This window comes from Sparus aurata, chromosome 4 (assembly GCF_900880675.1).
Source record: "Sparus aurata chromosome 4, fSpaAur1.1, whole genome shotgun sequence".
NCBI lineage: Eukaryota > Metazoa > Chordata > Actinopteri > Spariformes > Sparidae > Sparus > Sparus aurata.
Genome location: NC_044190.1, coordinates 22,727,124 through 22,741,444, shown reverse-complemented (window position 1 = coordinate 22,741,444; position 14,321 = coordinate 22,727,124). Strand labels below are relative to the sequence as shown.

General features: G+C 41.0%; 2 protein-coding genes across 2 annotated transcripts; one reads left to right on the top strand and one right to left on the bottom strand.

The window, feature by feature from the left end:
- Positions 1-532: 532 nt before the first annotated feature.
- On the top strand, positions 533-7,278 carry eif3jb (eukaryotic translation initiation factor 3, subunit Jb). Its single transcript, XM_030414514.1, has 9 exons — positions 533-677; positions 1,036-1,186; positions 1,336-1,439; positions 3,764-3,821; positions 3,934-4,037; positions 4,147-4,243; positions 5,504-5,674; positions 5,799-5,872; positions 6,069-7,278. The coding sequence occupies exons 1-9, from the start codon at positions 558-560 to the stop codon at positions 6,195-6,197; spliced, it is 1,008 nt and encodes a 335-aa protein (XP_030270374.1). The 5' UTR covers positions 533-557; the 3' UTR covers positions 6,198-7,278.
- On the bottom strand, positions 7,233-13,657 carry cilp (cartilage intermediate layer protein, nucleotide pyrophosphohydrolase). The gene is made up of 9 exons (XM_030414513.1): positions 13,524-13,657; positions 12,545-12,717; positions 11,958-12,011; positions 11,568-11,837; positions 11,249-11,428; positions 10,839-11,144; positions 10,610-10,718; positions 10,344-10,492; positions 7,233-9,969 (listed from the first exon to the last, which is right to left on the bottom strand). The coding sequence occupies exons 2-9, from the start codon at positions 12,612-12,614 to the stop codon at positions 7,613-7,615; spliced, it is 3,495 nt and encodes a 1,164-aa protein (XP_030270373.1). The 5' UTR covers positions 12,615-12,717; positions 13,524-13,657; the 3' UTR covers positions 7,233-7,612.
- Between the last annotated feature and the right edge of the window lie 664 nt (positions 13,658-14,321).

Here is a 14,321-nt window from a genome sequence, read left to right as displayed (position 1 = left end):
GGTTATTATTACTCTCCTGCCTGTTAGGTCGCACTCGGGGATCGACACTTTATGTCTGCCATGACGCCTTTGTGCCAGAGATGCAGCAGTGAGTTGTTCAAAAACCTTCTTTTTAGTAAACTCTGCGTACACAAACAGTGTTCTCAATGTTCATTTGTAGAGACCCTGGTGATACTACGAGCAAAGTTTCATGTTGTGTCGAGCCTTCTTAGTGTTTTAAAAATAAATATTGCAGGATGAGGTAAAACAGTGATGATTGAGCCTTTGGCCCACTCATGAAAGCCCTTGCATTTGCTGTAATACCAAAGATGTACACTGAGTGTCGGTGGCTACTTTTCCGGAAAATATCACAAGCGGCGCTCAATTAGCGATTAGCATTCACCCAGCAGTGGTTGGTCGGCCAGAGAGAGCAGGTGGTTCGCATCATAATGACCGGAACAAGTGAGCCTAACGTTAGACAATGAATAAGTAACATGACGTTACTTTTACTGCAACCATTTGCTATTCAGTAAATAGCACGTGTTATGATTGCTGTCTCAGAAGACATCGCTCCCTTTATGCCTTCAAGCTGCCAACTGACTGAAGTCACACAGACGACACCGGATCTCTGGGAGGCAGAGGTCCAAAAATACACCTGCGATTGCCCTTCCAGAAACTTTCAAGATTACCACTTTAAGGTCAGCTTCTTTTATTTATTTTTTTAAATTATGTTTACAAAAACATAGACAGTTTGTTAATATGTTTACCCCCAAAAAATACACAGTGGCCCTTTAAATATTTATAAAATCTGAATTATGGCCTTTTGGCAGAAGAGCTTGACTTAGTACAATTGATTAAAACATGGTAAAAAAAAATAATGCAATTCATTTAATTTAATTTAAGACGTTTTAAGACTTTCTCATAGGCCTATAACGCACACATCCTGGATGTAAATGACCATGAAGTGAACAGTAAATGAGCTGTGGGGTGTCACATTAACCTGCGCCATATTATCCTCCTTATGTTTACTATTTAATTAAATATAAAATACCCCAGTGGCCACATCAGTGTCGTGTTGCCTCGGCGGTCCAGAGCAGTGGTGACGTCCGGAAGGTGGGAGCTGTTTCTAGACGTGGCCAACGGGCTGCAGCACTGACTTCACTGAGCCTGTCAAACACAACCAACACAGCCAACATGGCGGACTGGGGTGAGAAACTAAGTTGGGAAGGATAGCTATCTGTACATCATTCGCTTGTCACAGTCTTTGTTTTTTTACGAGCCTAACTCTCCGTTATTGTCGAACTCAGTCGTTAGATGTGGATTGGCCTAACACATCTCATGTTGTCGTTTTTACAGACGCTGAAACCTTCGAGCCGGAGGAGCCGATTAAAAAGGCGGCAGCAACAGCAGCAGCGATGGTGGACAAATGGGAAGGCGAAGACGAAGATGAAGACGTTAAGGTAAATCATCAGGACCGGTGCATGTCCGGTGTTGAGCCGGGGTTCGAGTCCGCCGTCGTTTGTCGGGTCAGCGATGAAACAGCTGTTCGTGGCTAGCTAACGTGGGGTTGAAGCCTGGTCGCCCCCGCCGCGGTGCCATGCTTCAACGCGGTTACAGGCTACCTGTCAATCCTGCGCTCCGAGCCTGTGTTAGCTTTGTGCTAGCTAGCTGGCGGCTAACTCATGTGGCTCCGCCACTTACTCTAACTTAGCCAGCTAACGTTCGGCTACTAACTCTGCTCGGCTTTCAGCTGTCATAACGCGCCGATGTCCATGTGAATGTTCACTTGGCAGCGAGATAAAGTTAATGTCTTGACGCGATTGTTTGTTGTTTTTATTTGTAATATGGCAGTTAGCGACGTAAACTCTCCGACAGCCGGGCTAAACTTGGTTAACGTAGCTCGAAGCTAACATCTAGCCGGGCCACTTAAGATAGCTAGCAAACTTGCTAGCTTCCGTGCCAGATTGCGTCTGAAAATTCGCTTCAGTGTTTGGTAACCTCGACGATAGCGTCGTTAACTTCAGTACTTTGAGTTCTGGTCTTCTGTGTGGTTGATGTAGACGGTTATCCCATCAGTGACCGAATTTGGCTGCTTTAAATTATTGTCGGGGATTAGCATTTGTGTCCTGTCCTGGATTCTCCCAGATTGGGTTACGTTCAACATGAGGCATCGCTAGCTTGCTAACCAACTTTAGCCACAATCGGATGAAATCATCATCTGGACTGATGACTCGACTCAGCCAAGAACAAGGCCGAGAACTTTCCGACTTGACAACAGGCGTGTAGTAGGAAACTGATACTCAGTTGATACGGACATACAGGTGGTTATTGACTGAATGTTGACATGGTTGCTGTCCAGAAACCTCAGATAATTGACCCAGCGAAAGTGCTGGTAAAGGCCTATTCAATTGTTGCGTTTTCAGTCACAGATGGTGGCCGAACTAAAGAAACTGATGATTTCAGGTGCTCTGTAGTACAAACCACGGTCTTATTCAGCAAGAGGGGGAAATGTCAATGACAAAGCATGTGCTAATGCACCAAATTACTGCGCTAAATGAATAAATTCATCATATAAAAAAGTGGATGGCATTGAGTTATAAAGTAGCTTGCCTGTCAAAGCTCATCAAGAAATGTGTGTGTTAAGTTTAGTTATTTATTTTACAGTTTGTGAAGCTTGAATTTAGCAGACGGACTGTGAGATAATTAATTCAGTGTAATGAATTTAGGTAAATGATAGGAGTAACAGATGTAACAATGATAATGTGGATTATATTGGAGTGCATACACCACCGACTACTTGGCAGAATTTGAATTGCATGTTTGATATTGATGTTTTGACCGGTTCTCATCACCAGCAGTGTTGTCGTATAGCTGTGTCAAGTCAGTCTGGTGTGATTCATTATCTCAATATTACATCCTATATGTTTACAATAACAATATATACAGTACTCAGATATTTTGGTGTTTCATTTGATCTTTTCTGTGACATATCTGTAGTTTTATTCTGTGATTTGTGAATTTTTTTGGTCCCCACAAATAATGAGATGCATTTAATTTGACTTTTATTGCATATCCATTCACATGCACATATGCGCACACATCCTAGTATCCCAAATTAATTATGAGTAGTGTGTATAAAGATATATAGATGGATGAATACAGAGAGATATCTCAATTTGAATGATATACAGTCACCCAAAATAATCAGATTTTCTCAGCAGTGATGGCCCCCCTTGTTAAGTTGTACATCAGACAAAATTCTTTTGAATTAAACAAAACAAACATGACAGATTATTAGCATTTATTCATGAACATTAAACACCTCTAAAACAATAAAATCAAATTATAATCAAATGTTGTGTTAATTTCATAAGTGAAATTAAAGATATAGATAGAGAATATAAATTATCTTGAATTATTGCCCATTATAGTCTCAAGATTGTGGATGGACACACCTAGCCATGCATACTTTTGGATATGGACTCTTCCTTATGTGCAGTTGCATTGATTGAAGCTGTCAACCCGTCTGGACACCTCATCATTAGAATTATTTTTAATTGTAGTGCTGGACAGTGTGTATTATATGTTTTTTTGTAAAATCATGGATGTGTATGGGTAATTTTTTGTGTCTTGTTTGTGAAAGTCTGTTTTTGTGAGTTACACAGTTAATGTTATGTTTGTGAACATTAATTAATGTCTCACTCTGTGTTTTTTTGTGTGTAAGGTTTGCCTGTGTAGCCCTTTTCATAAAATGGCAACTAATCCCAACTTTTCAAATTCTCAGGACAATTGGGATGATGAGGATGAAGATGAGGAGAAAAAAGCAGGGATGACAAAATCGGGTATGTTCTAATGAAACAGTAAATATGTTAATCTGTTGTGTTGTATGTTATTTAGTAGCAAAGTTGCCTGCTTTATCTGCATTTTTTTTTATTTATTCCATGTAATTTTCAGAGACAAAGGTTTCTGATAAGAAAAAGTTAATGGAGAAGATCAAAGAGAAAGAAAACCGGCTAAAGAAAAAACAGCAGGAGCTGAAGAAAGCGATGGATGAAAAAGTGAGTTTTTTCCCCTTTATGACTTAAATGTTTTTTTTATAATATACAAAACTGTTGACCTCTGTGCCTTCTTTAATAATGTTCAACTCTGGGGCATCTGTTATTACAGCAAGAAGAGCTTACGCCAGAAGAACAACTTGCAGAGAAGTTGAGAGTGAAGAAATTACAGGAGGATGCAGACTTGGAGCTAGCGAAAGATGCGTTTGGTAAGTCAGAATTAAACTTCAGACAAAGATCAAATGTGAAAACTCAAAGTTCCTTTTTGTCCAGCATAAACCTAGTCTTCCAAAATACACACCACTTCCCTTTTCGTAAAATTGAAACTGTACAATGAGTGCATACCTTTTTCATATGTGGGTACGCAACTTGTATCCAATATATTTTATATCAATTGTCTTAGCTTCATTGCTCCCCTTGGTTTCTTCTCCTTTCCACCATAACACACCTGTTGTTAATACTGTAGGTTGCAGCAACTCATGATAAACAGAAATGCTAGTATGTTCATATGCTAGTGTTTAGACGTGTCATGAATTCAGACTCTGACCTTCAGAAAGCCTCCACAAAATAAGAAACGCTTTTGTTCGTGATTACAGGCCATTTGTTTTAACTACAAAATTCTCTTTGTAGCCATCTTAACCAGTAAGCATTCCTGAACCCTCGCCACTATTTTCTCACACTGTCACTTCTGAGTAGTTTCAAAACTAGTCACTAAAATGAAGGTTGTGTGGAATCACATTTAAATATGCTTGAACAAAGTAAAGATTTTAAAAAAGAAATACTGATTTGTATCCTCATTGTAGAGCAAATTTATTTTACTCAGTAAATACTTTTTTATAATTGCTATATACTATATAAAAATGCTCACTTTTGCCACAATTACTTTGTGGCGTTTTCATTAGAATCCGTTGTTCCAGTTTCTAATAGTATTAATAGTTTGTTGTAAAACCATACCAACTCCAACATGTTCTGAGTGATGGCCATGAAGTGTATATTCTATTTTGTATAGACTGTCGGATACAGGATTTTGCATATGTACATATTCTCAGGATTTCAAAAATATCTGTCAATGGTATATCAACGTATTGTAATTGTATTAAATAAACTGTTTCGATATGGATCCCTTTATATTTGTTTTTAAAGAATAGTGTCTGAGATATATACTTAATCGGACATTTTACAATAGAAAAATCAGCTTGCTAGTGCTCTCTGGTGGACCAACTATGTAATGGTGAATGTTTATAAATTGCAACAAATCCAGTTAAGCTTTCCTTTACTGCATTTTTTTGTTATTGCTGTCATGTTGGCACCCTTGAAATTCATCCCATCTTTACACGCTTGAGTTGGATCATTAGTATGAATGCTGCACTGGGAGTCAAATATAAAAGTAGTGCTTTGCATCTGTGCCTTTTTGTTTCTTCCTTGAAGAAAAGACAATTTACCTTTTTTTTTTTTCTGTATTTCTTCAGGTGTCAGCAGCACTTCAAACAGTGTCACTGGGATTGATGCCATGTGTCCATCTTCCAAAGAAGACTTCACAGAATTTGAAAAATTGCTGAAAGAAAAGATTACCCAGTTTGAAAAATCTGTGCATTATTCAAGTTTCTTGGATTCATTGTTTCGGGAACTCTGTATTTCATGTAAGCCCCGTGTCTTATACAATCTTCTTAAATGATCAACATCGGTTTACACTTAATCACTATATCAGTTACTTAAATTTCAACAAGAGCTTGATTAACAACTACTTTTCTTCTTCTCTTACAGTGGAAGTAGAGGACTTGAAGAAAGTCAGTAATTCCCTTTCAGTCCTACTTAGTGAAAAACAGAAACAGGAAAAAGTAAGTGACCACATGCTTGTATTTAATTCACAGATTAATTGTGATCCGTCTTTACTGTTCAGAGGGGGGTGCTGTTTACCTAGCCCAGTCACCCAACGTATGCCCTTAAGTAGTTGTGTAAATGCATAGTCATATACAGGGTACCTTTTTTTAAATTTTTTAAAAAATTTTTAAGTGTCTTTGTTTGCATTTACAGCAAAACAAAGGAAAGAAGAAGAAGAAAGGGGTTGTACCTGGAGGCGGGTTGAAAGCACAGATGAGAGATGACCTTGACTATGCAACGTTTGATGGTGGCTACGCCCAAGACTATGAGGATTTCATGTGACACTGGCTCCATCGCAACTGCCCTTTCCTCCTCCCAACCCTCAGAAATGCAGCTGTACCTTCTCATGCTGTCCAGTGCCATCCTGGAAAATCTGAACTATGTGTTGCCCCCTTCATTTTGCTTCAATGACCAGAGGGACTATACCATGAAGCATCCGGTTTCACCATCTCTTTATGTTCATAAATATGGAATTGCCTTTACTCTGTCTCATTCAGCCTCGACTCACACACAAATAATCATGTAGTATCTGTTGATTGACCCAGCTTCAATGGAGAAAACATCATAACTGCTGTGATCTGAGTTTTGCGGGCTCATTTTTTTATTAAATGTTGCTCCTGTCAAAATGACAGATACAGTATTGCAGTTATAAGTGTAGTGACATAGAAACAAATGGTTCTATGCAAATTCTATACCCAGAATGTCATGTGTATATATTATAGGTATCGCTTACCTGTGGATAGTTCTCTTACAGGAAAGTATATAGTATCTATAACTTTGGTTGCCAAATTCAGAACAATTATTCAGTACATTATTCATCTTTTATCTCTAGAAAGGTTGCATTGTGGGTGATTTAAGACTGACGCAACATCTAAGTAGTTGTACTTTTACAGAGAGCACATGACATTCACTGTTAAGGTTAAAGGGATAGACAAGTATAATTGTGACTTTAAAACCTCACAGCCATTCTCTTGAAACATCTCTGGAATATCCTTGAAAATATGGAGCAGAGTGCTTATAGGTATTTTTTGTGCATGACAAAACATGTAATTTACTAATTTGATTTCTACTAATGCTGAAAAAGTATGGATCAGGCAAGTGGATTGACTTGCTATGACTGGTCTCCTAATCATTGCTTCTGCAGGCTTGTATCAAGTGTGATGAGGAGCGGGGGCTTATGGGCTTCACCCCACCATGTCTTCATATTGGCTACAGTTAGTTGAAAGGGGCCGTTTCTCCTTTTCTTTTCTAGCAATTGACCAGTTTCAGTTTTACATGGACAATTGGCTACATACAATGTGGAAGATACAGCATCTGCAGTGTTTTATAAGCATCTAATTTAATAAATCACTGGTCAAAAGTATATGTTGTGTTTCTGTTCCTGTTTATATCAGTGATTTAATGTAATGACACAGCACCCATATCACTGAGTACTTATTTTTAAGGCATGTGTAATAAATACTCTATTTACAGTTTCAAGTAAATATTAACCACAGTACGAAAATGTAAAATATGACAAAAAATCATTGAAAATGTTCCTCGGGAAGAAATTGGCCTAGTATTGTTTAGTTACATATTCAGATCATTTGAAAAAAGTCAATATAAAACATATCAAAACAAGGTTAATTCTATCCACTCTCATCTGCATTGCAAGTGTTGACTTTGTTTTCATGTGGAGCTGTGACATTCAGTGTTGTTTAACTGCCGACAGCACGTCTTCCTGTAGGGTTCCTGGTGCTACGTCTACGATTGCTGCGAGGAACATTGGCCCTCTGGCGCCGTCGGTTCTGTCTCCCTTCCCCTCTCACCACACTTGTCAGTGTCTGACCTTGAGGGTTCTGTAGGGCCTGGAAGACACTCTGGCGTGTCACCTCACGATCTCCACAGGTGAACGTCAGCGCAATGCCCTCGTTGCTCTTCATGACACGAGATGTACCATCAGAAGTGCCATCAAAACATCGTCCAAGTGCAATCTCTTTGGCTGTTCGGGGATCTTGGTCTGTCACTGTATAAATACCGTAGTTATGGCCAAGAGGGTCAAGAGGTGCTAGCATGGTGAACTCATTGGTGTCGTTGTTGACTGCTAGAGGTAGGTGGTTGACAAGATACTCCTGAAGCATTGTGTTGACATGATCTCTCTTACAGCTTCCTTGTGGAATCACTTTCACAAGGGTACGATCTACGCGTTCTTGATCATACAGCATCCCACTGCACTTGAATTCAAGGCACACAGCTGAAACGGCCGCCTGGTCCATGTCACGGATGCTTCGAGTGTCTCGGAGACCATACAGCTGGCCTACTGTCTTCGGGTGGGTGCCACCCATGTTGCGGGACCGCACATTGATCTCATGTGGGCTGTTGACTTTGACTTTAATGTAGCAGGCCCGGTATTCCATGGGCTTGGGCCACCAGCTCAGGTAGTCCTCCGTCCAACTCATTGGGTCATCTTCATTGAACGGCACTGTGTTGTAATCGTAGCGGTCTCCTTCTACTCTTGAAAAGCGGAAGTGTGACGCACTAAACGGAGCCTCCTCACATTCTTTCAAGTTCTCAAATGTGTACACAGGTCCATTGCTTTCCTCTGCTGTGTTGGCACTTGGTTTTGCCACATTGATGCTGAATGCAGTCTTCTTCACTCTGGGGTCCTCGTGGTCAGTCCGCCTGTATTTCAGCTTGTCCAAGTAAGGCTGAGGCACTCCAATGAGGTTGGGGTTGAGTTTGGGAGAAGAAGGGACAGCCTCAAGCTCCTCTCCTCCAAGGTTGGCCATGACATAGGCAGAGTAGGCATCAGCTTTTTGTTCATCGCAGAATGCAGGAAGACAGGCACCATTTGGGCCAGTGACGACACTATCAAAACGGCCCCAGGCACGTGGATTAGAAGAGTAGCCAGCTGTGGGCTCCATGTTTATAAGACTCACAACAACTCCCTCTACCTGCTCACTGGGCATGAAGCGTTCACTGCGGAAGGCCCTCACTTTCACATAACATCTGCGGTTCTCTGGGACGTCCAAGTTAAATAGACGTCTTTCTCTGATCTCCATGTTGCCAATCAAAAAGGTTCTCTCCTCCCTTTTTCCTCTTCTTTTCTTCTCCACCAGCAGACTTCCTTCTTCCTCCCACAAGCCGGTATCAGGGTTCAGCGACCAAAGCTTCATGGTATTAAGGTGCTCAGACATCTTCACCTGGGCAGAGTCCAGGAACACCTTCACTTCACCTGCGTTCAGGGGCTCATTGTTTTCCTCACCCCTAAAGTCAACTGAGAACATCCCGTAGGTTCTCAGTGGCAGTGTATCTCCCTCATCTCCTACAAAGTTGAGATCGCTTTGAGCTGCAGCAGCTGTGGATACATCTCTAGGGTCGAGAAACGTTACGCTAGCATTTACATTACCCATGAAGACTTCTCCTCTCTCTGTATAGAAGGAATTGGGTGGAATCTGGATTTGAACCATTGCCTCTTGACCCTCCGCCTCCCCAAGCTCAAGAGTGTTGAGTTCAGTAGAGCTGATGGTCACAGGAGCTTTCTTTCGTAGAAGTTTGATCTCATGGTAAACAGACCCTCCTTTCATGTTGAATGGAAGTACCTTTGTGGTGTTGACAAATTTCTGCATGTTGTCTACAAAAGTCAGGACTAGTCTCTCTGTGTCTGGAGGAACCTGGACAGAGAATGTACCTTTGTAGCCTGTGCGGCTGATTCTGACTCCATTCATGAAGATATGGCCAAACCTCATTGGTTCCCCATTGTCTGCAGCAATGGCCCTACCATACACAATGGCCTTGGTGTTGAAACATTTCTGACAGCCACACTCAGTCACCACCATGGTGGGCAGCTGGTAGCCCTGGCATGTCAGCTGCCTCTCTTCCATCTTTTGCACACCACAGCAGTAAGTCACTTTGTCTTTGCACCTGATGCCATTGTCCAGCTGTCCAGTACATGTACTTGAGGGGCACTTTCCCACATCGTAGTAAAAGGAGTCGGTGCTGTTTTGGTAGCAATCGTGTGGTAGATGGATGAGGTGGGATTCAGGCCTTGGATTACACGAAAGCTCATTTCTACCTGTTTTAAGAGATGAAATAAAAATGTTGATTGAGTTTGATCATACTGCCATCTTTCTGAAGTAAATCACAATATGTACACGACAGATCTGTGACTCGGGTCATTTGTTCCAAGGTTAAGGTAAGTCATTTGAGTCATCATGTCACAAGTCAAGTCACATATTTTTAATTTATAATTTCCGAGTCGAGTCTCGAGTCATTTGTTTCCTGTCAAGGTCATCAAAATGGTGACTTTAGTTGACTCAAGTCCAGATAACTAAGACTTGAGTACACATCTCTAGTACCCCAGTGATATTACTCTACTAAATCCATACAAAGTCTGTTCATTTATAATCCTTTGTATTTAATATTTGTATCTATTTACTCTGAACACACCTAAGACTTTCAGTGTAGCTGGTTTGGTTTTAATAGCCCCGGATGGACCACTTGCTCTGCAGTGGTACTCTCCACTATGCTCAGGTCGCAGATCTTTCAGTACCAAGGTGCTGCCGAACTGCTTTTCCAGGAGACTGTTGTTATGATACCTGTTGGTTCACACAGAAATAGAGAAGCAAAATCAAAGTCATGTTGTTTAATTATTAGATGCATCTATATGACTCTGTATCATTTGTAGGTTATAATTTCACTATTATGAGTCCTACCATTGATACTTGTCTGGTTGTGGTGTTCCTGACACTTTGCAGCAGAAGGCAGCAGTTTGTCCCTCCTTCCTGACCTTACTCTCAGGGCTGCTCAACACGTGAAGCTTCTCTGAACATCATAAGAGATAAAACACACATCACCTATTAGTTTCCTTAGATGCTTAACAAAGCTCAAAACTAATTTTTGGTTACAAAAGGTAACAAGAACTGCAACAGACATTCACTGCACCTGCTCGTTTCAGCTGGACACTGAGGACAGAAGTGCGTTCAGAACTGTGGGGCACAACAACGCTGTAAGTGGCATGACCCTGCAGGCTCACTGTCAGGGTGGTGTTGCCATCTGGGCAGATACCGGGAATGCGGAAATGTCCGTTGTGGTCAGTGAGGGTAAGCAGTTTGTCAGAACGAAGGATGGTAGCCCCTTCAGCGGTGAGACCACCAGCACCACGAACAGAACCCAGCAGGATGTGTTCTTCACACATGCATGCATCACACTCAGCATTCACCCTCCCCAACGCACATTGCAGGGAGCAATCTGAAGAGTAGAATTGAACAAGGTTGGCTATTTTGTAAACGCAAGGTCTCCGAAATCTGAATCGCAGGAGAATTATCTGTCTGACTAAACAAGATATACCTCACCTATTTCCGGGCACTCTGGTCCATTGCATGCTTTTCCTTCCAATGTAGGCCCACTGCAAGGTAGAGAGTGAGATTTGCATGTTCTGGAGCGCACCTGGACCCCTACCTGACCACAGAGGGCGGGGCATTGGCTCCAGTCTGACCACGGACCCCAGGTGCCCTGGCTGTTCACACTGGTATCTGTTGGATAAAAAGTGCAAGTGACAGTCAAACAATCACCAGAAAAGACTGATAATCAAACAGGTCCTCTCTTATTTGTGAGGCTTTTGAGGTATAGGAATCTGAGTTTATGAATATTAAAGATGTTACAAGATTGAACCTTTGGGACAGAGGAAGCGGACTGCGTAGTTGGAGCAGTTGCGATCAGGACCCTGCTCCTCATTCAGGCACCAGAAGCCCACAGTGGGGTCTGCATGGACCTTCTCCCCAGTTTCACGAGCTGAGACCCATTCGGTGGTTCTGGCTTCGATAGCTCTGGGATTCGCACACACCCGGGCACGATAGTAGAAACGGATAGCGTCCAGCTGCTCGTAGTCTCCACGGCCTCCGGGGTGATCCACATTAAACCATGTGGTCCACTCGAAGTTGTCTGGACACAAAGTACAACAACAAACATTGCCTGAAAACAAGCTCATACTAACTGTGTTCAAAATACTGCAGTTATCACATTAGGAATGAGACTGAAACCATCGGAGAATAACAGACTTACCATCAGAGTGGTGCACAGAGGGACTGGACTCTCTGTTGTCTCTTCTCCATGATCCTACAAGAGAAAAAGACATATTTCTCACAATTATTATACAATGCACTACATTAATATCTGACAATGTACTTCAATTGTCACTACTCCAAAATTAGCGAGAGAGTTGTGATTGTGAAAACCATTTAAGTAAACACATGGTTTTAGAATGAAAATATGTTTTTTCTACACTCATATAACACCAGTTGTGTGTTTCTGTAACATCTGCAAGCTGTAATTCAGCTGAAGCTGTCTAACACCAACTTACTGCATTAGACAACTGTCCGGTTTTGACACTGATTGAGAAAACAGTAACCGTCACGGAAAATTACTGTACGCGAATAAACTGATCCAGAAAACATGACTGCCCAAAACCAATTGAGTTTCGTTTGAGTGTAAATCCACGAATAGGAAGATATTTTCAGTTGCAGGCCAATGTTTGTAGGAAAGACAACCATCATACACTTTTAATTTTCCTTTGACTGTAGAGTGGTAACAGTGGAAAGGTATGCAAATGTGCCTCTTAATAATAAGCAGGATGTTTGTGCTCGACCCACCTTGAGCTGCAACTCCCACAACAGTGGCTGTGGTGATTCCCAGGGTGAAAAGAAGTGACCACACCGACATTCTCACACGCTGCCGCAATGTCCGACCCTCGAACTTTCACCTCTCCTAATGTGAGTTTCACACCAGGAACTCCAAGGAGAGTCCGAGCAGCAGAACCTCCCTTCTGGGGATAATGAAGATAAAAAACAGTGAACCATCACAAAAACACATGTTCAGTGTTTCAATCACAAAACATACCTTACATACCTGTAGAGATGAGCCAATCAGACAGGTATATGTGTGAAAATCTACTAAAATTCTAGTTGAAATATTCAAGTTTACAAAAATGAAAAAAACAATAGTTCATATCTAGAACAAGATTGTTTCTTTACGGATACATTCCTTCCACTTTTTAGGGTGAAAAAAACTTGAGAGGAAAGAGCCCCCCGCTCAGATTACACATCTGTGTTAGTCATCACCATTTGTCACTGGAGTACTCAAACATTTCTGCATCCATTGACGAAAGCCCCCCCCACACACACACGCAAACAAAAGATTTGCATTTAAGTGCACGAGAGAATGAACAACACTGGCAAAATTGTATATTACACACTTATTTCTCACATTTGCATTCGAGTTTCAGGAACAGAAACAATAACGACAGAATAATTAGCGCAAGTGTTCATTAAGATGTTACATACCATAGATGAGATTGCAGTAATTACAATAAAAGCTTTAAAGAGACATGCAAGCAAAGACTAATGGCTTGTAGATGATCATTCAAATCAGAAATAACAATATCAGAATAACAGTCTGAAATTTAAACTCACTGTAACTTATTTAAAGTTAAACCACTAAATCAGATTACTTTTTCCTTATTACATGTTTAATCATTTGCATAATAAGTTGCACTTAGATTGTGCTATTCATCTGCCTACATAATTTAAAGTACCTGGTGGGCAGATATTTAATCATCTCTTTCTGTCTTACCTTCTTGATGAATGAACTATCCTGTTTCAGAGCTTTGTGTAGGAATGTCCTCTTTTTACGCTTTCCCTTTAGTTTTCTTTCTATATATCACTCCCTCACATTTCTCTCCTCCTCCTCTGTTCTTCGATCTGCTTCCAAACACTCCCTCACTGTCTCTTTTATACCTCCCTGCCTCCAGCAGCCCTCCCTCCTCTCTCAGCAGCTGCCACAGTGTCTTTTGATTATACTATTATCCTTCATTGTACAGCCATGACACCCAATGGATATTATATAGCGTTATGTGTGAAAGGAGGACAGTCAGGGGGTCTGAGTGAAGAATCCTGGTGTTGATAAATTGAAGCCCCCCCATGTTGAAGATCCATACTGAATGAGTCAAACTGGACGTTTGTCTTCTCCTCTTCTCTCAGTCTCAACTTTGAAAGATCTTGCATTCAGAATATAAAGTCTTATTTAAAAAAAAATGGCAATCCAGTACGTCATACTAATGAGTAGTATTAGTATTAGTAGTAAAGTAGAATTTGAGTTTCATTTTTTTATCTAATATTTGCCAATTAACTTAACTAGGCATCGACTCTAGTTGTTCACAAAGGATGTGCCCTGAGGTGTGCTGATGGATTGCTGGGGTTGTGGTTACAACCATATGTTAATGTTAGGGTAAGGGTTATATATAGAACTATGCAACAAGTAACAATTAACTTCCTCAGTATCTTGTGCACATTCATTTCCAAATACGGTCACAAATTCTATACCCTAAAAATCCTTTAAAATCCTTCAGGGGAATCCCAGTATATATAAAAA

What these genes read in the sequence shown, in the direction of transcription:
- eif3jb (XM_030414514.1), top strand. Translation starts at nt 558, where the DNA reads ATGCCTTCAAGCTGCCAACTGACTGAAGTCACACAGACGACACCGGAT. An exon ending in TTCAAGATTACCACTTTAAG is followed by an intron (nt 678 to 1,035) that starts GTCAGCTTCTTT and finishes AAAATACCCCAG; the next exon opens with TGGCCACATCAGTGTCGTGT. An exon ending in AGCCAACATGGCGGACTGGG is followed by an intron (nt 1,187 to 1,335) that starts GTGAGAAACTAA and finishes TCGTTTTTACAG; the next exon opens with ACGCTGAAACCTTCGAGCCG.
- cilp (XM_030414513.1), bottom strand. Translation starts at nt 12,614, where the DNA reads ATGTCGGTGTGGTCACTTCTTTTCACCCTGGGAATCACCACAGCCACT. An exon ending in CCGCTTCCTCTGTCCCAAAG is followed by an intron (nt 11,429 to 11,567) that starts GTTCAATCTTGT and finishes TTTATCCAACAG; the next exon opens with ATACCAGTGTGAACAGCCAG. An exon ending in TGTCCAGCTGAAACGAGCAG is followed by an intron (nt 10,719 to 10,838) that starts GTGCAGTGAATG and finishes TATGATGTTCAG; the next exon opens with AGAAGCTTCACGTGTTGAGC.